We start from the raw sequence: 26,279 nt of genomic DNA on the forward strand, positions 1-26,279 counted from the left end.
TAGTTTTTTAAGGCATATTGCTATCTCTTTCAGACCTAATCTTTATCCTTATTCGTAACAGAGATAACAATATGTTGCATACTGTCTCGGCAGTGGAAACTCACTTGACAACGGTCGTATACAAATAGAAGTGAAAGTGTCTAGTGAAAGTATAGAGCGCCGATAGCCTAATGGTTAAGAGTACGAACTTCCGATCACGTGGTCGAGAATTCGAATCCCAGAAATCGATTATTCTCTTAAGCCATATCCTTTTTTTTTTATAGTCAGGAAATGCATTTACGCACGCCTACGCCGGGCGGTGCAATGGCGTAGGGAGTGTGGGACTCGCCGGCCACAGAAGGTGACCAGAATACCCACTAAAACCTGACTGCCCTCTGACGCATTATGGCGGGCACCACGGGAACGCTTTAGCTTACTTCCATGGGCCCGCCTTCTTAAGCCATATCCTATGACAAGCCTTAATACATCGATTATTGGATAATTTATGTAAAGAAAAAAGTTCATTGTTGCTAAAGTCACAGCTATTAAAAGGAAATACGACAGTGAAACCCTCACATATCTGCAAAGAAATTCAAAGATATGTGTAAAGTCAACACTGGGTCAGCATTGACTATGGCCTAGTCACCCCTAATTTAGGGTAGACTTCGTGCCTCTCAGTGGGGACAATTTCAATCTTCCACTGCGTAGTTTTAAAAAGAGGTAAGAAAAAGATTTTTTATACTATTAGTAATTTTTATTTGATAGACAGATAATGTTTATAAATTGACTAGATGCCACAGCCGACTCTGTGCGCGGTAAAAAAAACTTAGTAGCCTATGTCTTCCTCCAGATTGCGTTTTACATCTGTGCCAAATTTCAGCGAGATGTATCGATCTGAAGATATCTCTTAACAAACATCGATCCATACATCTAAACATTTAGTAAGATAACTTAAATTTATTTTATTTTTAGTATGCAATATAATATTTACGTATGAAATTAATACAAGCTTCTGTTTCCAATAACCGCAAAAGCCACTATTCTATTGTTGGCAACATTTAATATGTGCGGCCAGTACCAACTGTATAACTTAGTGCGTCATGCGCGCGAAAGTAAATAGTTTTTTTTTAAATTCCATGACTCACCGGACACACGGCTCGGTGGCTGTGTATTTAAATGGTTTAAAAATAACTGGCAGTTAAGGCTATACGGTATGTGATTTTGAATAATTATGAAAAAAAAATGAAAATGGAATGCTCTTTTGCAATTGTTTCTTTAACTAAGCTAATATCAGGTTTTTTTTAGATTTGTAGACAAACTAGCTGTTGCCCGCGACTCCGTCCGTGCAGGATTAAGTAAGGTTTCTTATTATGTTTTTTATTTATGTGTTCTTCCAATTATAATATTATGGTAAGAAGTAAGATCATTTTCTTTACACAGGGAAGTGACCGTTGCCTACATATGCATTAAGTTTTAAGGTCGCAAATACCTTTAATGGACGGAGGGAAAGACTAACAGAAAGGGGAAATTTCTCTTTTACGTCCACTCCCTTACCAAACTCTTATTTATGAAAAAAGGATAGGAATGGGAAGGCAAGAGGAGAATGTACCATGTATTTGGCTTAGTTTTGACGGTAGATGGTGCAACCGTATAGCATAATATGCAAGATAAAGCTAACATGCAATGAGTTTAATTAGTCATTCCCCGCGCGGATATAGTAACGAACACAAGGTTAGCTGATCACGTAACGCTTCGCATGTTATTGTTTATGCTCCATAGGATCAGTAATCTGAATCTCACTTTGTTCATGGGTTCAAAACCCATTCAAAATTGCCTACTTGAGATGGCACGTCCATCAAACGAATACTCTTATATCTGAGGTCCCAAATCAAATTCCTGTTTTATTTCTCAACAAGCAGTCGTCCGCGACTCCGTCCGCGCGTATATAAAATTAATTTTAATGAGTAGCCTATGTGTTCTTCCATATTATGTTCTACCTCTGTGCAAAATTTCATCAAGATCCGTTGAGCCGTTTCCGAGATACCTTCAAACAAACATCCATCCCAACATTTATAATATTAGTAAGATGAAGTAAGGAAAAATCCCTTATCAGTTTTCTCTCCTTTGTCCAACCTCCTTTGTAACAGATGTAGATAGAAATCTCTTGACACTGACAGTTAGGTTGTTTCCCGCCATTTTGATATAGAATTAATATATTTTGTAATTCCGAGGAATGTCTCTTCTGTCCTGTTTGTTGAAAACCTATAACAATTGCGGTTCACACATGTTTATCTTTTATTGCACATTGTTTAACAAATGTCTCGCACCTTTACGTTTCCGCAATATTTATTATAGATTAAAATAATGTAAATAAAATTTACATATGTACATTTATCCGACGTTGTTACGGTGAAGGAAAACATCGTGATGCAACCTGCATATATCTGAGAAGAAATTCAATGATGTGTGAAGTCAACCAACCCGCCAACGCCAACCACTTGGCCAACGTTGACTATGGCCTAATCACCCTTAACTTAGTAGGCTCCGAGCCCCTCGGTGGGGACGTATAGTGAGCTGATGAACGATGAGCGAAATAAAATTTACTATTATGTACTATTTAGTACTATAGATATCACTCTTACTACATACTAGTATTCTCGGTTTTTGTTTAGTTATTTGATAACGAAATCTTATACGCGTGGTTTGATACTGGCTTTGCCACTCCCAAGTATACAATGGCTTCGCCAGTCAATGATAAACGGGGAGGGAGGGGGGAGAACTATTTTTTTTATTCCAAAGGTATAGTAATCAATATATAGTCAAATTTCTTAATGAAAAACTGAGTAGCCATTTTGAGTATTTGGAATCGTAGGTACGTTAGTATTTCAAAGCAGTTCATATGTATTGCTTTTTTTCCCCATGAAAGGGGGCGCTGCACTCCTCCTCTCCCTGTCTCGCTTCGCGAGGCACATGTTAACACCTGTACAAAATCCTATTGTATTTTTTAATATGAGGTATGTTTTTGTTCATGTCTTTCGACAGTGAGAACTCAGGGTTAGAAGCATTTCTTGTTTGCAGTATTCTGAGATGTTATTCAATTGTTTTTACATAGCTTCCGTATAATTGTTTTATCTAAAATAACCGTTATATATAGAATAAGTTGCACTAACTTCATCATATCTTAGTACATATTTCCACTACGCGACTATAATTTTCCATATCAATCGCCCTAGTGGAAATACGAACTAGTAATTTAACCAAATATAAGTTGGTCTATTGATTGAAACCAAAAACGTTCTAAAATATTATACTAATGTATACACTCTATGTTCCTAATATTAGAAATGTGAATTTTTAGATGTACGCATGTATGTTAGAAGATATCTCCATAACGGCTCAATGGATCTCGATGAAATTTGTAATAGATGTAGAACATAGTCTGGAAGAACACATAGTCTACATTTTTTATCAAATTCCGCGCTAACGGAGTCGCAGGCGACAGTTAGTTGTACTTCAAGGAAGAATTTCAATATCTATGTCTTATGGTATCATGACCCGAAACTGACATAACTGTAGAGACGTGGTACTCACCTCCCCACGGCGGACCACGTGTGTGACTCACACGAGTCTCACCTGTGATACAACGATGTAACTTTTCTAGATGTGACTCATAAATATTATTGGCACATTACTTCAAAGCAATATAAATTTACTATACATACTAAGTGTTGATTGATACATACTAAATGTAGTTTAACTGTTAATATTTGCCAAGACAATTTATTTTTAAAACGACAATTTATTTTATGACATTGAACATGGTAGACATATGTGGAGCGCGAGACAACATTATTTAAATTTTAGTTCAACCTTAAAAGACAAAGAAAAAGATACATCATAACTAAGTAATAAAATAAGCAGACAATTAGTTAAATAAATTTACAAGGTATATTTACGATAAAAAAAAATATGCAGTCACTAACATATAAACAGAATAATCAAAAAGTAAGAAAAGAAGCGCCAATTATCAACTGTACATAAAACCGGTTCAAGTAAACGATAAGCACTTCCAGCAGTGTTATATCCGTGTCAGTCGTAATACCAAAGAGAGCGTGCGCGCACGTTTGTCAGTCTCTTGACAATATCGCGAGGAGAACAACCAACGCGACGTCGTCTACCACACACAGACGACCGTTTCAGTTAGACAAAAGATATCCTGGCTAATGAACTAACTCCAGTTCAAAGTACCCTATATAAGCTTTCGAAAGAAGACCACGTTAAAAGTCATATTCTATCCGCATTAGGATCCTGTGTATTTCTTTGCTGCAATATCTATTAAGGATTGTATGCGAAATGGGTGCGTTGGATTGTGTCAATGTTAACAGGATAACGCCTACGGAAAGTACCGAAGTGTTTGCGGTAAATGGATCTGAAACATCATTGGATAAGACGGTGAGTTGTTTGGTTTATTATTAGTATAGGGGGCGCTGATTGTTAAGTGATGAATGTAGACATTTTCCTTGAGTCCTTGTCCTTTTTACGCGATTGGTTTAAGTATTTTTAGATATCCGTTTGATGTTGTATTCAAAACTGAAATGTATATATAATAATAAATTTTTATTCTTCTGAGTTTTTAAGAGTACTAGTATATGCCCGCGATTTCGTCTGCGCAGAATAAAAAAAAAGGTTCACTCGAGACTATGTTGTGTATCTGTGCCAAATTTTAATAAGATTTATTAAATCGTTGCGGATTTTTCGAGTAAATATGTATGTAAATCTAACATAACAAAAGCCTATGTATTCTTCTAGACTGTTTTCTACATCTGTGTTAAATTTCATCGAGATTTATGCAGCGGTTCTGAAGATAACTTCTAACAAACATCCATCCATACATCCAAACATTCGTATTTATATTAGTAAGATAGTTCTATTAATAAATTTACAGTGCTTGAAAAATTGTACAAGAGTTTTACATTTATTTTGTAAATAGCTGTTGCCCGCGACTCCGCCCGCGCGTGAATAAAAAAAACAGCCGATGTGTTCTTTCAGACTATGTTCTATATGTATACCAAATTTCATTAAGATCCGTTCAGTCGTTATAGAGATACCTTCGAACAAACATCCATCTAAACATTCGCATTTATAATATTAGTAAGAGTAAGATTGTAAATACACTATCATAAAACATGTTACAAAAACAGCTTCATCATCAAGGATCATATTTGTGATATTACGTGTTATAGTACAACAAATAATATTCAGAATGATAAACATATCAAGAAGAAAGTTTCTCAATATTTACTTAACTGATATCTACAATCTTAGACTCAAAATGACAGTTGCTAGAGTATAATAATAATTGCCGATAACACGTCACGCTATTTTTTATAGTTTCCAATTTGATTATTAAGAAAAAGTTAAATTGTAAAATAACTAATTTCACAATCGATCAGTAACATGTCTGTATAGTAATTACTGATTTCCTGTTTATTTTAGTCGGATGTAACACTATCTCTATTATGATGCATACTATATTGGTTTGCGATATTTTATTACTAGCTGTAACCCGTGACATCGTCCGTGGGGAATTAAACGCGACAAAAACGTAACTATGCCCATGTGTTTTTTTTTGACAACTGTGTCAAATTTCAGCGATATCCATGCAGCCGTTTTGATTCTTTCTTCAAAGATCCATCCATCCATACATCCAAACATTCACAGTTATATTAGTAAGATATTCTTATAAAAATCCAGGGCCGTCTTTACTACATTAGGCGCTTGAGTGCTTGTTGTAGAAAACTATATGAAGTGCCTTACTTTGTAACAATCAATCGACCCTGAATATAGGAGATAGCGTCATAGAGTAACAGTCTTTTAGACTTTTACTCTATGACTCGATATTATTTTGTCAAAGAGTAAATAACGACAAAACACACAAGTAGGTACTTAATAAGTACTTTTTGTAAATAACCTCAAATCAAATAACAGAACATTTCATAATGGAACTTTGTCGCAATAATACTTTGTAATGAATCATACACGTAACTAGATACGGTAATGCAAATAAAGAAGGATTTAATCCATTCTATAAACATTTTTTATTATCAAGATTTTGATACTGTTCGTGAAATGTTTTACCATTTTTGTTGTATAATCATGTTCTCGAATTCTGTTATGAGTCACATTCTTTCCAATGTTTTGGAATTCGACGATTTCACCAAACAACCTTGAAAGTATAAGGAAAGCGTTTAAACAGTAATTTAAACTAATTTGTCTCAAAACGACATCATCATCAGCTCACTATACGTCCCCACCGAGGGGCTCGGAGCCTACCCTAAGTTAAAGGTGATTAGGCCAAAGTCAACCATGCTGGCCCAATGCGGGTTGGTTGACTTCACACATATCTTTAAATTTCTTCTCAGATATGTGCAGGTTGCATCACGATATTTTCCTTCACCGTAAGAACGTCGGATAAATGTACATATGTAAATCGAAATACACATTGGTGTCTTTTATCAGAAAAAATACTCAATCGATTGATGAAAAATTTTCAAGAAATTTAATAATTAAATGAAGCTAATTACAATAATTATTTTAATTAATGACAAATTTGCATTTAAAATGATTAATTTAAAACACAAACGGTCATTAAGTTGAACACTTTGTTGCAAAAGATATCCTACAAAATCTGTGTTACAATTTAAAAAAAAATAGTTTGTCATATTGTCTGTATTTTTTACCAAATCATGACTAAGTCTATAAAATAAGGGAATTTACTATGAATGAATAATTCAAACATTTATATATAAAGTTTTCCTAAATGATTTGATAAAAAAATAGTGGTTTTCCTTTACCATGAGTCAACGAGAATTTCTAGTCGGCAATTATCTCTTGGGATTTAAGTAAACCAAACAAACCATAAATGGTAATTGAAAACTATTGCTTTTTTTATATCATAAGGTGGCAAGCGAACGAGCGGCCACCTGAAATCGCTGAAATAGCGAAGTGACCGTTGCCCATAGACATACGCAATTGCATATACGTTGCCTACCTTTAATCGACGGAGGAGAGGATGGACAGAAAGAAAATATATTCCCTTTCCATGCATCCCCTCATCCGGAAAGTCCACTTCCACTTCCCATCCTTTCCTTATAAGAAGAAAGGTGGGAAGAGAAAGAGGACTAAACTATGCCTCCGGGACACACACTCATCAGACGAAACGCGGAATTGCTTCCAATTCACGCCTATCTTCTGGTGGTCATGGTATTTCACCGGGCGAGCCCGGCCAATTCGTGCGAAGATGTTAAAGCGGGCTTTACCACTGTTAACCACTATTAATATATTACTAATATTATATTTATAATTTTGCGACATCTTAGATGAATGGATGAATAGAAGTTTTTTTTTAATATCATAAGGTGGCCGCTCGCCGCAAGTGTCTGTTGCACATAGACAACTAACATAACAATTGCCTATGCGTTGCCTACCTTTAACCGTCGGGGGAGAGGATGCACAGAAAGAAAAATATTGTTAGAAGGTATCTCCAAAACGGCTGCATGAATCTCGATGAAATTTGGCATAGATGTAGAACATAATCTGGATGAATACATAGGTTACGAAACAGATGTTTTTTTTTATTTTATTTCAATTATCTTTGAAGATTGAACCATAAATTTGCTTTACTGATTATTGTTCTATCTGCGAGTCGGTTGAGTCACGCTCTATGGTAACCTGTCTCCGCTATAGTACGTCAAATTTATCTGGCCCAAATAGAAGCGCTGTTATCGTAATTATTAGAAAATATATTAAACTTACTTAGGCATAGAAACTAATATCTAAAACCTAACAGCAGCAAGAAAGTCACTGTAATTTAGTTTCATTTATTCTCACCGGGTCAAATAAGTTTATCGGACTATATTATTAAGTATTACGTGACTTCTGGTTAGCAATAAAAATCACGCTCGATTTACACTTAGTGAATTCCTCAGTGGTCACTTAACGACTTAATTGCAGCAATAAGATATTTATTTTGTCTGACGTTTTTCAAACATCAGTAGCAATAATAAAAACTCTTTCGTCAAGCATGTAGTTAACATTCTTTGATAAGAATGTTGTGTTAAGAAAAACGTTCCGTTTTTTTTTAATGCTCCTAACGAACATTATTGTGGATTGTGACTTGTATTGACACATAGTGTCATCCCTTTAATACTCTTTGGAAAAACAGAGACAACTATATATGTCTCAGTAGTGCTACAACACTCGAAATTCGAATTTAGAATGTCATTATTTAATCAGTAGTCTAGTAAGGCAAGGTCAGCTCAGCTGTATCATTATTTACACAAAAATACAAACATCAAAAAGATCAATGTTCCTTTGCTCCGTCCTTAAAAAAAATTACCTTTAAAATTTACAATTTCATGTTTCGTTTGTATTTAATGTTAAGAGTTATTTAAAAGGTAAATATAATTTTTATTAACTCAATTTGAACTTGCGCATTGTTAACAGCGCCATCTAGTATCGAATAGAATACAATATGTAATAAACATTTGAAGTGTCAATTGACAATAAACATCGCACGCCGCGTCGTAACTCGTGCAATCAATTTAATTATAAAGCAGTAAATCTTTGTCCGTCATTATTATCAATAATTAATTAACAACAAAAGGGACTGTTATAGCACTATTTATAGAAATTAAGATGTTTGTTTGTAACTCTGTGGTCTACGCAATTTTTTTTCATGTCACATCTATGGAATATTTGGTGATTAAATTATAACCTCAAAAGACACTTTTTTACATGTACTCCTAAATATAAACATTGAGTTGTCTCGTTTGCTGATTTCATTTTAAATTTAACCTTATTATGTTTAAACTGTTTTCTATATTTTTTTTATCTGTGGCACAAAACAAAGACAGTTGCTTAAATGAAAACAAAGTTAGACATAACAATGTTGGCGCGTATTTGATAAACAGAACAAAATGAGATATTGTGACGCTTTCTTAGAATGGCGATAGCACTCTACAATAAAATATTTCTAATTAATTACAATATATTTTTAATTATTCCAATGTAATTTTTTAATTAAACTACAGTTTTTAAACTCACTTATTACTTGTAGTTTCTTGCCGGGTTTGGATTATTTTTCTAATTTGGTTACTTTCCAAAAATAAACGTAAATTTTATAAAAGCATAATAAGTTTAAAAGTAATACTAGGCCCTTCTTTTTTGTTTATGCGGTCAACTGTCATAATCTGACAGATTCTTGTTTTTCAAAAATATACAGATGAATTAAGAACTTTTTGGAAGTTGATTAACAATATATGACTAGTCAGTTAACCTTTTCGTAGCCGATAAATAATAATAATTTAATGATGACCGTAGCTAAATCTTATACTATTTTAATGAAATTGTCTGTTAGTGCGTGATTTATTTTGGCTTGAGGTGTGATCGTACGATACGGCATTACTGGACGCAAGATTATCCTGACGCCATCTTGAATTATTGCGCGCCAGTTGCAGGAAAGCTTTATGCAAGATGGACAAAGTACAATGATGACATTTTTATATTTTTTATAATATATATTTTTAATAGTTGAATGATTTGAATCTATGACAACGTGATGGGATGTCTGTACACAAGTTGGCTTTGGCGCTTATTTTTCGTCTTGCTGTCACCGCGACTTCGTCGTAGCCTATGTGTTCTTCCAGACTGTTCTAAATGAGTGTCAAATTTCATAGAGATCTATTGATCCGTTCTGGAGATACGTTCAGACATTCATCCATACATTCACCTAAACTTTCTCATTTATAATATTAGTAAGATTGACGCTTAAAATAGACAGAATATATATTAATATTTATCTATATTTAGCATTGTCAGTCTAATAATTTGCAAAGTTTAGCATGCTTACTCCAAGCAGTAGTAATATCAGAGAAATGTATGGAATAAATTACCTACATTGATTGTAGTGACGTGATATGAGAAAGGATATAAGAAGATAGCCTTTGCTCCTTTGTGATGGCTAGAGGCGGCTGTAAGGCGATTTATTGCAATTGATCATTTTATATTTATTACTCTGTGGCTCTTAAATATTAACTCACTTTCAACCTCGTGTAGTTGACAATTGTCTGATGAAATGTTTATTAGTATTTTAATTTAAAATATAGTTTTAGAAACTAGAAGCAGTTTTTTTTAATTGATAATTTTTCTCGTGGGTTTTTAATACCAAAATCGCTGCTTAAAACATATTATTATCTCTGTTTTATCAAAGATACTGGCAATTTCAAGACAGGGATGACGATATATTTTAAATGGATTTTGGTTATATTAATATTAATAGAAAAATGCAGGAAGGAATTTTCTTTTGTAGATTTAAGGCGTTTGTTACAATATAAAAGACTAGATGTCCCCCGCGACTGTATCCGCGTGGAATTAGAAAAAAAACTTTGTAAGTAGCCTATTTATTGTTCCAGACTATGTTCTTCATCTATGCCAAATTTCATCAAGATCCGTTCAGCCGTTTCGGAGATACGTTTAAACAAACATCCATCTAAACATTCGCATTTATAATTTTAGTAAGATTTTACATATTTCTTATATCACGTACACTTAGAGCAACAGTACCAATGCTATGTGTATACCCTTAACGTAAATATAGACTCTAAATGTATAGCTACAAAATCTATTTTACATTGCATTTGACACATAAATGATTCGTTTGTTGACGTAAATACATAAGGGATTGGGGTTTTCCTTAATAATATTATAAACTGTTAGAAAAACATAATATATTCATTGTTTGACAACTCTTTGAACGGGATTGACGGATTTTATTTTTGAAAAGTGTTTTTTTTTGTGTTATTCATAGTTTCGTTAGTGAAATGGTACAAACAACAGCAATACGTAATAGTTTGGAGACGTTTAGGAGAATGGCTTCAATGCGTGTTCAGGTATTTTTTTTAATTTACTTTTTAAAAATATGTTTAGGTTATTTCAGAGCTTATTAGATTATCTGATCTTCATCATCAGCTCACTATACATCCCCACCGAGGGGCTCGGAGCCTACCCTAAGTTAAGGGTGATTAAGCCATAGTCAACCAAGTGCGGGTTGGTTGACTTCACACATATCTTTGAATTTCTTCTCAGATATGTGCAGGTGGCTTAGGGGTCAAGCACTTATCTTGGAATCTGCGGATCCTGGGTTCGAATCCCGCCATGTACCAATGTGTTTTTTCGATGTCCGATTTACATATGTGCATTTATCCGACGTTCTTACGGTGAAGGAAAACATCGTGATGCAACCTGCACATATCTGAGAAGAAATTCAAAGATATGTGCGAAGTCAACCAACCCGCACTTGGCCAGCGTGGTCGGCTATGGCCTAATCACCCTAACTTAGGGTAGGCTCCGTGCCCCTCGGTGGGGACGTACAGTGAGCTGATGATGATGAAATAGCTTCTACCCGCATTCCTTGGCTACACCATTGATTATTGTGGTTATTTTGACCTGAATAACTAAGTTAAGAGAGATAGTTTTCCCAATGATTCACAATATAATAGAATTCATAGATCAGGTCAATTGGGTCATTGTAAGATTACTCAGACAATTTATTACGAATATCCAGGTGTTAACCGCAAAACTGAAATACATAAAATTAATATAAACGTCATAGTGGGTTTTATCATTAGATTTTACCCCAAATCAGTACTTTTATCCTGTATTTTTATGATCGTAACTAACAACTAACAGTCAACAATCTTAACTAACAAGTTAACAGTGGTAGAGCCCGCTTTAACATCTTCGCCCGAATTGCCCCGGCTCGCCCGGTGAAATACCACGACCACACAGAAGACAGGCGTGAAGTGGAAGCAATTCTGCGTTTCGTCTGATGAGTGTGCGTCCCGGAGGCCTAATTTAGTCCTCTTTTCCTTCCCACACTTTTTCTTATAAGGAAAGGATGGGAAGTGAAAGTGGACTTTCCGGATGAGAGGATGCATGGGAAGGGAAAATATTTTTTCTTTCTGTGCATCCTCTCCTCCGTCGATTAAAGGTAGGCAACGCATATGCAATTGCGTATGTCTATGGGCAACGGTCACTTCGCTATTTCAGGGATTTCAGGTGGCCGCTCGCTCGTTTGCCACCTTTTGATATAAAAAAAAGAATCTTCAGATTAATCAATGAGTACGGTCCATAAATGGTACATACATACATAAGTAGAGTGAATAGGGACTTACTAAAGCTAGCGCGTATCATTTCTCGATCAAATCTCCACTAACACCAGGTGGGATCGTGGTCAAGCGCTGGCTTATCAAACGTAAAAAAAATCACGGGTTCGCCCCGTGTTTGTGTCGACATATATCTGATCCCTATGTATATATATGAGTAACTACGATTTCTAAATAAAGTAGTATATGAGTAATATATCAACTTAATATTGAAATAAGATAAGATATATTTTATCATTAAACATATAGATTGCGAATTGATTTTCGTACATCATTTTTATTTTAAATTCAATGTAAAAGTGTCGTGTGTTGTGATGCAGTACACGACGTATGGCGCTGTCGGGGTATGTTTCTTAGAACAAATGTATTGTTAATTTCTTACAATTGCCTATTAGTAAACTTTAACGCGAATGAAATGTGCCACTATAGTCTACACTAAGGGACAAAACGAGACTCAGTGCGACAGGTTTTAAGTTTTAATAAAATAACATAGATTCACGTTAATTGACTAATCAATTTCCGAACTACATATGTACATTTATCTGATGTTGTTACGGTGAAGGAACATATAACATGCAGCACATATTTGTGAAGAAATTCAACGATGTGTAGTCAACCCGCACTAGGCTAGCATTGACTAAGGCATAGTAACCCCGAACTTATGGTAGGCTCCGAGCTCAGGTGACGGTTGTGTTCCGTACGCAGATCCTGCCCCCCACGTTAACGCTGGTGGCGACCACCGTGGAGCCCGACATAACCAACTTTGTCCCTGCAAGGATGGTATGCGTAAGGTATTTCCCCCCGTTAAAAAAGGCCACGAGCTCAGTAGGGATGTGTAATGAGCTGATGGTGATATTTATTTCTTAATTAACTTGTTTACAATAGACCTAGTTTTCTCGATTAGGTTTAACATAACTTAGTCGATTACCTTGCGGGCAATCATTGAGGATTTGCATATTTTCTGAAGCCTTTCCAGTAGACGTACTTCTAGTAATCCTAATTGTTATTTATCATTTTAAATCGGTTTAAACAATCGACGACTAGCGCCTTGAACACGTCGTTTAAACGATGTCTTATGTAAGACTAGGTTTTGCCCGCGACTTAATTCGCGTAGAATTTAAATAAACTTGGGTATCTATGTGTTCTATCAGAATATTCTACATATATGCTAAATTTTAGTGAAGCCGTTTTGGAGATAGAACAAAGGACCTAAAAATCAAAACTTACGCGTTTATTTTTAGTGAGATTTTTATTAGATTGGATATCACTTTCCTATAAGGTTTAAGTATTGCGAAATGTTCAAACATATACCAATACGACTTAGGAACCTTCAAGAAGCGAGCATACCATTTCCTTAAAGGCCGGCAACGCATCTACAGTTCCTCTGGTGTTGCAGATGTCAATGGGTGTCGTTGATCACCTCGGTGTTCCCGACGCTCGTTTGCCCCCTTCTCTTATAAAAATATATTTTGACTTTCCTTCATAAAAAATCTCTTCATCCTTGCTTTATATAAAAAATGTAACATTTGTAAAATATCTAATAGGGCTATCCTCAAAGGATTTTACTAACCAACTTTGTCGTGTTTTCGTAGTATTTATACTACATTTCTTGGAATATAATATAACCTATATCGCGTAGTACAACTGTACTTACAAATGTGATTCATTTTACGTCATAATTGTTCATAATTCGTAGTAAATTGTAGTAACTGCGTCACTTAGCTTTACAAACTCGTACTATTCCATATTAGTGTTACATCAAAAGATTCATCATCATCAGCTCACTATACGTCCCCATCGAGGGGCTCGGAGCCTACCCTAAGTTAAGGTTGATTAGGCCATAGTCAACTACGCTGGCCCAATGCGGGTTGGTTGACTTCACGCATATCTTTAAATTTATTCGTAGATATGTGCTGTTTGCATCACGATGTTTTCCTTCACCGTAAGAACGTCGGATAAATGTACATATGTAAATTGAAAACTCGAAAAACACATTGGTACATGGCGGGATTCGAACCCAGTACCTGCAGATTGCAAGTCAAGTGCTTAACCCCTGAGCCACCGACGCTCATCATCAAAAGATTAGACATTAAAAAATAAATTCCAGCTTGATACCTTTACGCGTTTTTGAGAAAAAGGGTATCGACAGTCAGACGGACGGACAACAAAGTGGGTATAAGAGTTGCGTTTTTTCCCCCTAAATTATTATGGGTTATAACTAGCTGTCACCCGCGACTCCGTTCGCGCGGAATTAAAAACTTAATGTACTACAGTTAACTGTAGATGTTTCCAGAATGCTTGGATGTCGCTGAAATTTGGCATAGATGTAGAACATAGTCTGGAAGAACACATAGGTTACTAGTGATAGGTAGACTCCGACACTGTGCCTATGCGCAACACTAGCCTTACTAAAATATCAACGTTTATGTCCCCTCACTAATCATTCCGACACTTGACATTGTAATGAAAGTACGCCATTCGCGCCAAATGATTTTAACAAATAATGTCTAATTTTTTTTTATGCCGCGCGGACAGAGTCGCGTGCTACAGCTGGTAGATAATAAATTAAATCGAACGTAGCAATTACATAAACGCGTGTGGTCTTCTTATCTTATGAAATAAATCTATCTAATTGTTTTATGACAAATAGCTTCGGACAATCGCATGAGGAAGAGAAAACGCTAAAGGCAATATTCTAATAGTGTTATACCAATTATTTTTATCTAATACTAGTTGTCGCTGGCGACTCCGTCGGTCTGGAGTTAAAAACAACCTTAATAAATAACCTATGTATTCTTCCAGACTATTTTCTACATTTCATTAAGACTGGTAGAGCCGTTTCGGAGATGTTTGTTAGAAGGTACCTTCTAACAAACATCCATCCATCCAAACATTCGCATTTAACGTTATTCGTGTTATAATCTTTTTAAGAAAAAAAAATAACGTTCATAATTCAAATTCAATTTTATTTCGAATAAAATTTACTAAATAAACATAGACGTAGGGTGACCAACATTCAATTTTTTTTCCAGAAAAAAATGACAATTGACTTTCATGTTTCGTAGGATATATAAATCTTACTAATATTATAAATGCGAAAGTTTAAATGGATGTTTGTTTGTTATAAGCCAGTTTTTTTTACCGTACAGACGGTAATGCGGGCGATCGTTACATATTATTTGCTTTACATATTTTTGCAGTGTATTTAGACTTGTGAAATTCGTGTAAAAAATATTGCCTGCCAGACACTTCGTTGTTTGTTTTAAAAAGAAAAATCTAATTATTTTCATATGGTTATTTGAGCATTGCTCACAATAATATTGTCCTCGTTTTCTATTCGTATTAGGTAATTCTAGTTTCAAGGGTCAACGGTCCTTGAAGATTTAGGCGGCGCGAGTAAAGGTCACAGTGAAGGGCAGGAGGCAAGGTCACCGTGACCTTGAGGCTGAGCCTCGATCAATAGAGTTAACGAGCGAAGTTTCATTGCTTCATAATAAAGTTAGAAAACCCTATGAAAGTTGTTACAACATGAAATATTATCAATTTATGTCATACTTACGTTTTTATAAGCATTACTGTTTCTACCTGTACCTACAGTTTTTTTTTATCATGTTTTGTTGAATTAGAGATGGCACAATGGACTATTGCTATTCCTATTCTTGTTAATAATCTAGCTATCGTCTGCATCTTAGTTCGAGCTGATTAATAAAAAAAAATAGTATCCTATGTGTTCTTCCAGACAATGTTCTATGACAATCAGACAGACAATCTTCAGACTACGTCAAAATTCATCGAGATCCGTTAGACCGTTCTGCGAACATTTTCTAAAAAGCAACCATCCAAACTTTTATAATATTAGTAAGTTTATTAGAGAAGAGAGGTCTCTCCAATATAAAAAAAAGAAATAATCAACTTCGATTTTTTTGGTCTCTTTTATAGAACTTATAAATAATTGTGTTTTTTTTCAGAGACGCGGCGACATTGAGTCGCAACTGCTGCACAGCCATGCGAGCGGTAAACGGCATAGCATCTGGTGGCGTCTAGGGATAGACCTGCCTTTGTTACTACTAGGTAAGTAAGAACAACATAATTCACGTCCGTGACCCAGAAGGGTAGGCAGAGACGATCATATATCTAGGTATGCGTCCTCGTCGGTTTTTTGACTTGTCTTATTTTTTTAAATGTATGGTCACACTAAACTGATATATAAACACGGCTAAACACTCACGTGTATACGTCCGGTGGCGGCACCGACTAGTTTCGAGCCCATCGGGGGCCCTTCATCAGGATGAGTGGCACTGGTATTATTTCGCGGACTGGTATTATTACACGTGAGTGTTTAGCCGTGTTTATATATCAGTTTAGTATAATGTCTCACGAAAGTTTGAATAATTTAGTATGGTCACACGTTCGTATACAACGAGCAACCTAAAACTTTTTAATTAAAAAAAAACTAAAAGTTTCTAAAATTGTAAAGTAAATTGACTACCAAAAATGGAAGCAAATCCATCGATGTGATGAAGGTTTAATCTTCTTTGTAATAGGATGGGTGTTATTAGTTATATTATTTATTTAAGGTAATTTAAACCTTGAATACTTTAGTATAAGGTCTATATTTTAAAAGTTGAGTATTCAAAAGATGTAAAGTAAATCAATTTGATTATAATAGCTGAATGAACAAGTCATCACAAGCTGATGGGATTTTTTTTACGATGCATACAAAACAACACTAACGCCATCTATTTTTAAAATAATATTCCACTAGGCTTTGTTATTTTTAATAATTTTTATTTAATGGCTAACAAACAAAATATCTGGTTTGAAATTAAAAATAAACTAAAAAGGTTACTTAAAAGATATATTCGGCCGTACATCTTCGATTATCACCTTTCACTTTTTAAAAGTTGACAAAAAAGCGGGCACACGTGTTCGACCCCATACGATCACATGTGGCAGAATGCACGCAATCGCTGCTGCGCTTTAGAAGAGAAAAAAATAATAAAAAAAACAACATGTCAACGACCGCCGCGGTAAATGTGTCAAACTCCAAAATATAACATTTATTTTTATAATGAGGTGCAATTATATTAAGAACTAAGATTATGTGGCTACATATACGATAGATAAATAAGATTTTTTTTTACTTTTCGAATTAAACCAAAGTTATTAAGCATTCATTGCACAAGAAGAAAAAAATCTTTCAAAAACACCGCCTTGTTCTTAATCATAATCCAAACCAATATCAAATATGGCCATCGCTATGTTACCGACCGTTTGTGAATTTAGTCAAATTGTGAAATTATAAACTGACATCCAACTATTCCTATAACATGGCTCTTTCTAATAGTTTATAATGTGACAAAAGTAAATCGTCAAATTGTGAACTAATATTTAGGTTGCATTATTATGTTATTGTTTAAATTATACGTTTGATAAGTCAATTATAAATTATTTTAAGAAAATGCTTACATTAAATTATTTGCCTAGTAAGATTATAAACCGACGAAGTACACAATTTTTCGGTGACATATAATCTGTAGCACGAATCTCATTTTGAAAATTAATGAAGATATTAAGATACAGATCTATGTTACCTTTGAATATTATAAGTTACATTTATTTTGTTATCAGGGTTTAATAATCTATATTCTCCGTGATCTTTTATACAAATGTTCTACTTAACAAAGAGTAACTAATTAATTGCTTACGGATTTCATTCTGTTAAATTTGTTTGAATTTATCAAATTATTTTTGGTCTAATATGTTACATCATAAAATGGTCTCGGAATTTTTCAAATTATTTAATTACAGGAACAATGTCACTTTTAATATGAGTTGTTTAAATATAAATAAATTTAAAAATAGATTTTTAATTGTAACTATCATTAAGTATCTTTAAGTTATAACTTTTGAATAAATTATTCAAATCCGTAATTTATTTACAAAAATACAGCTAACGCCATCTATTGTCAAGTAGTAGAAACTACAAGACAGTTTGATTTAAAATTATTTCCATGTGAACACTTAAGCTTAAAAAGTATATGTATTCCCAAGACATTTTATAGTAGATTTATTATTTTAAGATTTGACTATATTAATACTAAAATCCTACTGTTTTAATAACTTTTTAACACGTTTTTTGCTAACCACTGAAAGTTATATGTTTGTAAAGACGATAAACAATAATATCTGTGATCGTATGGCAAACACGTTGGTCCAATGTTCACACATTGGTGCAACGTATTGGGCCAACGTTGGAATACAACTGCGTAGTGTACAAAGATCATTATTCAATTGCTAAAACGACAAACCATTAAAAATTTAAAATAAACTGTTCTGTTGAATCACATTGATAATTTACAAAGCAAGTTGAAGAAAAGATATTCGAACTAATATAAATTTACGAACTATCATCGACTTTTTTTATTACGAAAAAAAAAATTACCAACAAAGCAAAATGTATCAAAATTAAAAAAAAATATCTCTCTTATTATAAAAGATTAAAACACTGTGTCTTTTTTAATGTAAGCACAAAAAAAAACAGATTAGAAAAAGGTCGTACTTGTTAACTTGCCTCCAAGTGTGCTCTCGAGTTTTTTTACACATCGAAAAAAAATGGCAATACGTAATCAAAAACCACTAAGATACTTTATATCTTACTAATATTATAAATGTGATTGTTGGTAATATTTGGCATACAACATATAGAAAAATAAAACCGCTACGACTTAGGGTCCTTCAAGATGCGAGCTTATCACCATCTTAAAGGCTGGCAACGCATCTACGGTTCCTCTGGTATTGCTGATGTCCATGGGCGTCGTTGAACACCTCGGTGTTCCCGCTGCTCGTTTGCCCCCTTCTGTTATAAAAAAAAACATAGGCTACTATTTTTTTTTATTTCCGCGAAGTCGGAGTCGCGGGTGACCGCCTGTGCGTTTGTAAAAATTACTTAAAAATACAAGCCCTGATTAGCACTTCATCATCATTAGCTCACTATACGTCACCACCGAGGGGCTCGGATCCTACCCTAAGTTAAGGGTGATTAGGCCATAGTCAACCACGCTGGCCAAGTGCGGGGTTGACTTCACAAATATCTTTGAATTTCTTCTTCGATATGTGCAGGTTGCATCACGATGTTTTCCTTTACTGTACGAAGAACGGTACACCGTAGTTATAAGTAGTATAATTTTAAAATATTGTATTAAAAAAGTCCCCGTTCTGTAATAGGGGCACCGGAGGAGCTCTCTTAACTTAGTGACTCGAATCCCTTAATGAAAACGTATTTGAGTTGACAATAATATCTACAACTATATTACTAAACAAAGATGAATCTCAGTTAGTTATCCGTGTATCAGTTGCAGTTAAATCTGCAGTTGATTGGCTCAAAAGGGTTACGCAATAAGTTGTAGCGTTCACGTGGTTACTAACGTGGAAGTGAACACGCCGGATGACAGGAGAGCTCAGCTGTTACGTCATAAATAAAGCAACGTTTACAACTAGATGTATTATTTTGTTAGTGAAATAATTCAAGTAATCTAAACGAAGAGTTAAAGAACATTAAGAACGAAAGTTCACGCAATATCTCGCAGACCAGATGAGACATTATTCAAGGTTTTTTTACTAAGAGACTAGGGATACGTACTACCTACCTTTCCCTGTGATTCTAAAGTGTAACTACACTCCTTTAGAATGGTAGTCATTTGTTTACATTCATCATTTTAACAGTGGTAGAGCCCGCTTTAACATCTTCGCACGAAGTTTGTGTAAACAAATCCTAGGATCAAGATCGATTATCATAGTAATTGAATAGATCTGAGCTTCCCCACTATACTCTTGATCAACTTTACTCGAAGGAACATTCGAGAAGGTTCCTATTCTTTTAATAAAATACGTATTAGAATCAATAAGCTGCTTTAGTATTCTAAAATCAGTAGTTATTACGTTTACACTAATAGTAGCCCTTGCCTACGACTCCATTAACCTATGTGTTTTTACTACTATGTTCTACGTCTGTGTTAAATTTCATCAAGATCTAATAACCCGTTTTAAAGGTACCATCTAAATCATCCATCCATTTATTTAAACTTTCGCAAATAAGTAAGAAGTTAGATTATAAAGAGGAAAGATTTGATTGTTTATATTGATCAGGCTTTAAAATACTGAACAGATTTGAAAATTTCCTTCGCAGTTGTGAAGTTACACTATCTCCGAGTGATGTAGGCCATATTAATTAGTAGATTTTTTAATTCTGCACGCTAGAAGTCGCGGGACACGTTTATTACATTAAAAAAATATCAAAATGTCATTGCTAAATTGGAGAAGATAAACTGACTGTGAGTTTTGAATAACTCTCGACATAATATACTTTTTAAACTCAACATAATTTTGGTCAACAAACTAAACATAAATATAGTGATATTTTCTGGACGGCGAACAATCACGAACGTCAAGATTGACTTGTTAGCCTTAAGAACTGTTTACACTGTGGATAGGACATTTAAGATCTTACTTAATATTATAAATGCGAATGTTTAAATGATGGATATTTGTTTGAAAGTTTCTCCAGAACGTCTCATCAAATTTCGATGAAATTTGGCACAAATATAGAACATAGTCTGGAAGAACACATAGGCTACTAATTCAAGTTTTTTTTTAATTCCGCGCGGACGGAGTAGCGGGCGGCAGCTAGTATAAAACATTTTTTCTTAAATGCTTCCATAGTAACCATGGAAAATAAATTTATTTATTCAAATTAGTTAATGTAAAAGGTCCCTTGCGATATGGATCTTCCTCGCCACTTATGCAATTGTCTCGTAACTCCCCCTCCCTCGCGCCCCGCGTGTCCCTCCCCCGCCAGCAGTCTGACATTGACTTTGAACTTAACCAGATCGCGGATGTGCCGGTTTGGACGATGTTGGCGATGGCGAAACAAATTGACTAACGACCGGGCGTTGCCCAATACGGCGCGGAAATGTTCTTTTGTCCCGATCCCGAAGCAAGGGGGACTGGAGAAGACTGGATACTTAGCTTGTAGTATTATAATCCACATTTTATAAGATTTTATATCTTACTAATATTATAAATGTGAAAGTTTGGTAGAAGTTTGTTAAAAGGTATTATCGGAACGGCTTCATGGATCTCGATGAAATGTGGCATGGTTATAGAATATAGTCCGAGAAAACACATAGGCTGTTAATTAAGTTTTAACTACACGCGGACGGTGTCGCGGGCGATAACTATTTTAAAAAAAAAATCTCTAGCGCTTGACCACAATCCTATATAATGTGATTTAATACAATGGTACTACGGCTTTATGAAATTCGGAAACACTGAAACCGGGAACATGTTCTAATGCTTTGCTGCACAAGAAAAAATAAGACGCATCAAAGTTTTTTTAGGGACTTGACTATTAGTTTTAATATCTATGGAACTTATCTTAAATGATTTTTTTTTGTTTCAGTATTAATACTTCCACCACTACAAGAGCTGGGTATATTCCCTCAGCATAAAAGCGGTTTCTTCTGCAATGATCCAGCTCTCAGCTACAAATTCACAGGCGACACTGTATCTGCAGCTGTCATTGTGACATCTATCATCGTGTCTCCATTTATACTGGTGCGTCTTTACTAACAATTATTTATGGATAGGCTATAAGCCATGGTATTCTGTGCCGATTTCATCTTCGCCAATTTGCCGCTGACTTTTGTGGTTGAATACTTTACGTTACGATACTTAAATTTATAGAGAATTTAATGTGTAATGTTTATGTAGCCTGAATACTAATTCAAATTATTATAATTTTACGTCCCGGAGGCCTAATTTAGTCCTCTTTCCCTTCCCACCCTTTTTTATTTTAAGGAAATGATGGGAAGTGGAAGTGGACTTTCCGGATAAGAGGATGCTTGGAAAGGGAAGATATTTTCTTTCTGTGCATCCTCTCTTCCGTCGATTAAAGGTAGGCAACGCATATGCAATTGCGTATGTCTATGGGCAACGGTCACTTCGCTATTTCAGCGATTTTAGGTGGCCGCTCACTTTTTTGCCACCTTATTATATAAAAATAAAAAAGTACTATAATGCTTCAGGAAGGATAAAATTCGAAAGACCTTTATCTTAAGAAGACAATGATAATATCTCTCCTACTTTTATGAAGTCCTGGTACTTTACGATAATCTTTGTCTGGCAATTTTTTGCAAAAAAAAGTTTACCTGACATCTATAGTAAAAAAACTAAGGATTGAATAATTATTTTCTTTTCAGATATGGATAACTGAGCTGATATTGTTAGATTCAGAGCTAAAAATATGTGAGAAGATGAAACATTCAGTAAAGCAAGCTCTCTTTCTGTATCGTAACTACGCTTACGGCTTGGTCTTTAATATTGTAGTTGTTGAAGTTATGAAAGGCATCACGGGGAATCCTAGACCGACCTTCTTTGATATATGTGAGCCTGATACCGCCAAAACTTGTAATGGGTAAGTAAAATATTGTTAAACACTTAGTTAAATGCGTGTTTTAACTTTTTGAACGCCGGTGAAGGATGTTATGGACGATAAGGGCAATAAAACATATGTTTTATCTTAAATATGTATCACCATTTCGATATAAGTGTTTCATTATATATTTTGTAAGTCTGCGCATAATGTTTTCGCTATGATTTGTCAAATGTCCGCGTCGAGTTTTAGTAACAGCATAAAAAGGTAGGCGTATTATTAAGCCAAGATCTATTTTAAATATTGTCTGATTTTATAGTACAGCCCAAAGCAATTATAGACTAGCAAACAGATAGCTAAATCTATTAGGTTGATGTAACTTGAATAAGGCATTATATTGCCCTCTCTCTCTTTCTCTCCCTTGGTCTCTTTGATAAAAGAGAGATAGCGGTATGTTTTGGCATAAGTAAACGATTATAATGACAGTGAAACATTTTCTCACACTCAAGTCGTTTTAAATTTCTCGGTAAACTTTATGTCAAGTGGAGACTTAAGAAGTATCGATTTCGAATCGGATTTCAAAACAATTAATCGATACCAAACGATAATATTTTAACGATTGCATCGATTGGTTTAAAACATGTATTCGATTACATAATCGATTTGAATTCGGTTACTTATTATTTTATGCTCGCGTAATTTAAATAATGAATAATATTTATTACGTTATTAATAATTATTAATATAATTGTTTGTTATTAGATCATGGATCTGTGGTTTGATTGTTTCAAATCCCAGTAGTTTTCCATCCACATTTTTTTTTCATAAATAACATGACAAACAAAAGTCACTTTGCAATTCCATAATATTCAATGAACGTTGCCTTGTAATTATTTAACTATTTTTGCTTTATTCAATTAAAAAAAAATTAAATAGTTTGCATAAAAACATGCGAATTCAGATATGAGCATCGATAGGAATGTATTAAGAGTACTTAGTACAAAAGAAAACATATCGGTCGAAACAGTTTGACCTTGAAAAGTTTAAAAGTAGAACGCACAAAATGAGCGATAGATATAGAGATATGTTTCGCGCTTTCTTTCTAAACTGCATTATGACATAATGTGTCGACTCTACACGACGATTATAAATGAAAAAAAAATCTTTTCGACGAATAAGAACTTAACCAACAATTAACTTTATAAATAGTCCGTTTAGTAATAGTTGTGGGTAATAAAAATATTCATTTTTATTGTGTTTTTCAGGTCAGAATACGTGAGCACATTTGAGTGTACATCGACCAGATATTCTGCGTGGTATCAGATGGATTCCTACCACAGCTTCCCTTCAGGACACACCTCGCTCTCCGTCTACTGTGGACTGTTTATAGCGGTAAATAACTCAAGCCTAACCAGTTAAAGATGCCCAGCCAATAGGATTTTTTAAAATATTATAGGATTCTTGTTAACTTACTAATATTTCTTGTACCATTCCTAGTAAGCTCTAGGCTTGTGATAGAATATGGTTTACAATAGTCGAATGGTGGGATTCGAACTCTTGGCCACATGATCGGAAATCCGTACCATTAACCATTAGGCTATTGGCACTCTTATGAGCTCAGTGCTGAATTAGTCAGAAGTGCTCAGTTCGGGTCTCAGAAATCATGTGATGTTTAGAAGAAACTCACTTCTTTCTAGTTCTTCCGAATAAAACTGGCTGGAATCATTCGATTAAAATTAAAAGATTCAATAACTTCGAAATATACGATGCAGTAATACATAATTAAACAAGAATAAAGTTTGAAGTATTAAAGATTATTTTCCTCTGTCTTCAGTGGTACTTACAACAACGTGCGTTCGATTGGAGACACCGTAGTGTCCTTGCTGTGCCTGTGCTTCAACTGGTGTGCCTCACATACGCCGCTGTCTGCTCTCTCACCAGGATCACTGATCGTAGACATCATTGGTGGGATGTCCTAACTGGCGCTGTAATTGGAGCTATATGTGTATTTTATACTGTGAGTACAAGAAATAGAACCTTAATGTCGTAGTTATAGTAAAGCTTAACACAATCACTACCGAGTTGTCTGCACAGTGGGCAAAAATTTTTACTCATAGAAATTTCCCTCTGATATTAATTACTAACATAATATATATTATAATATATATTCATCAACTAGTTTAATTTTATAGTGAGAAATCGTTGTGGCATGATACGTGTTAAGTACACTATGATAAACTAGCTGTCGCCCGCGACCCCCTCTGCGCGGAGTAAAAAACTTAATTAGTAATATGTTCTTCCAGACTATGCTTTAGATCTATTCCAAAATACATGTAGACATTCTGGAGATAGCTTCAAACATCCATCCATCCAAATATTCGATGTAAGAATATACCTGTATTTGCGTCATTTGTGACGTCATAGCCCTTCAAATTAAGAACATAGATGGGTTTAGTTAGTAAAATAAAGTTGTCTGTGTACCGTTTGCCGTCTAGTTGTAAATATATAGCCGTTTTTATTATACGCGGACGAAGTCGCGGGCAACAGCTTAAGTAAAATAAATAATTTTATAATTAAGCATCGTGACATGATAAAACGATAACAATTTCTTTATCTTTCTACAGGTACTAGTCCTTTGCAAAAACTTTTCTAACTTAAAAGAACAGAAAAGGGAGAAAAGGATCGTAACACCAGTACAGTCCAACAGAACTTCTATATACGACACCAGGCTGCAGGGACCTCTTACTTAAACTTAGGTTACTTAAAGATAACTTGGAACTTAGTATCAATTACTAGATGTAATAATATTTATGAGGAAATGCAATTTCATGATTAAACGACATTAGACATATGGATGTAGCTAATAATTAAATGCCTAATTAAAGTATATTTATTACTGTTATATTTAGTAATACAAGTGGACAATGACAGAGCTTTGTACAGACTGCAAAAAAGTTTTCACTTTAATATAACCTGTGGTATTTGCAGTGATACTTGTAAAAATATTGTTATCTCTCTTCCATCAACGAGAGTGAAAGAGACAACGATAGGAGTTCAAGACAAAATCATTATCAAATTTATGGAAAAAATATGTCGTATCTTAAGGCCCTTCGTACACAAGGGAGCGTAAATCTTCGAAATTAATATTGTATATTTGGGTTGCACGCGCTCCGTTTAAAATCGAATCGTCGACGCGAGTTGTCTATTCAGCCAGTACAGGGATAGTAACTAAATAATTAAAAAATTAAAGCTACGTTTTTCACGTTTTACAAACACAATGAGCCAGGCTTTGGCGACGAAAGCAAAACGTCGGCGACGAATGTGTACGAACCTTTATGTCGTTGTATTGCGTAAGTCACTCGGCGACTAAAATCGCTGAGTTAAGAATTTTTATGTTTTATATTTTATTTGTAACTGAATTGCCATTGCTTGCCTTGAGGAGGCGTTTACAGCTTCACCAGATGGTACATAGCCTAAGCCTCGTTTAAGAAGAGTTAAGAAGATTTACGTAGCTTTGCATACTAAGGGTCTTAGTGTTTATGAATTTGTTGTAAAATATTAATACATTGTTAATTATTTTTACGACAATTTTAAGAAGACATTTTAGTTATAAACAGTATTATATACGTAAGTTGTAAATAAGT

The 26,279-nt window shown here is 34.6% G+C and overlaps 1 protein-coding gene across 3 annotated transcripts; it reads left to right on the forward strand.

The window, feature by feature from the left end:
• The first annotated feature begins 4,086 nt into the window (after positions 1 to 4,086).
• On the forward strand, positions 4,087 to 25,872 carry LOC106114522 (lipid phosphate phosphohydrolase 2-like). 3 transcript variants are annotated; one of them, XM_013307766.1, is made up of 7 exons: positions 4,087 to 4,431; positions 16,172 to 16,274; positions 21,664 to 21,818; positions 22,463 to 22,677; positions 23,901 to 24,027; positions 24,470 to 24,652; positions 25,260 to 25,872. In XM_013307766.1, the coding sequence occupies exons 1-7, from the start codon at positions 4,333 to 4,335 to the stop codon at positions 25,383 to 25,385; spliced, it is 1,008 nt and encodes a 335-aa protein (XP_013163220.1). In that variant the 5' UTR covers positions 4,087 to 4,332; the 3' UTR covers positions 25,386 to 25,872. The 3 variants fall into 3 exon arrangements, with proteins under 3 accessions (XP_013163220.1, XP_013163221.1, XP_013163222.1); XM_013307767.1 differs by lacking the exon at positions 4,087 to 4,431 and adding an exon at positions 10,793 to 10,928; XM_013307768.1 differs by lacking the exon at positions 4,087 to 4,431 and adding an exon at positions 12,491 to 12,547.
• The last annotated feature ends 407 nt before the right edge of the window (positions 25,873 to 26,279 follow it).

Source organism: Papilio xuthus, unplaced genomic scaffold (assembly GCF_000836235.2).
Source record: "Papilio xuthus unplaced genomic scaffold, Pxut_1.1 DF828142.1, whole genome shotgun sequence".
Lineage (NCBI taxonomy): Eukaryota > Metazoa > Arthropoda > Insecta > Lepidoptera > Papilionidae > Papilio > Papilio xuthus.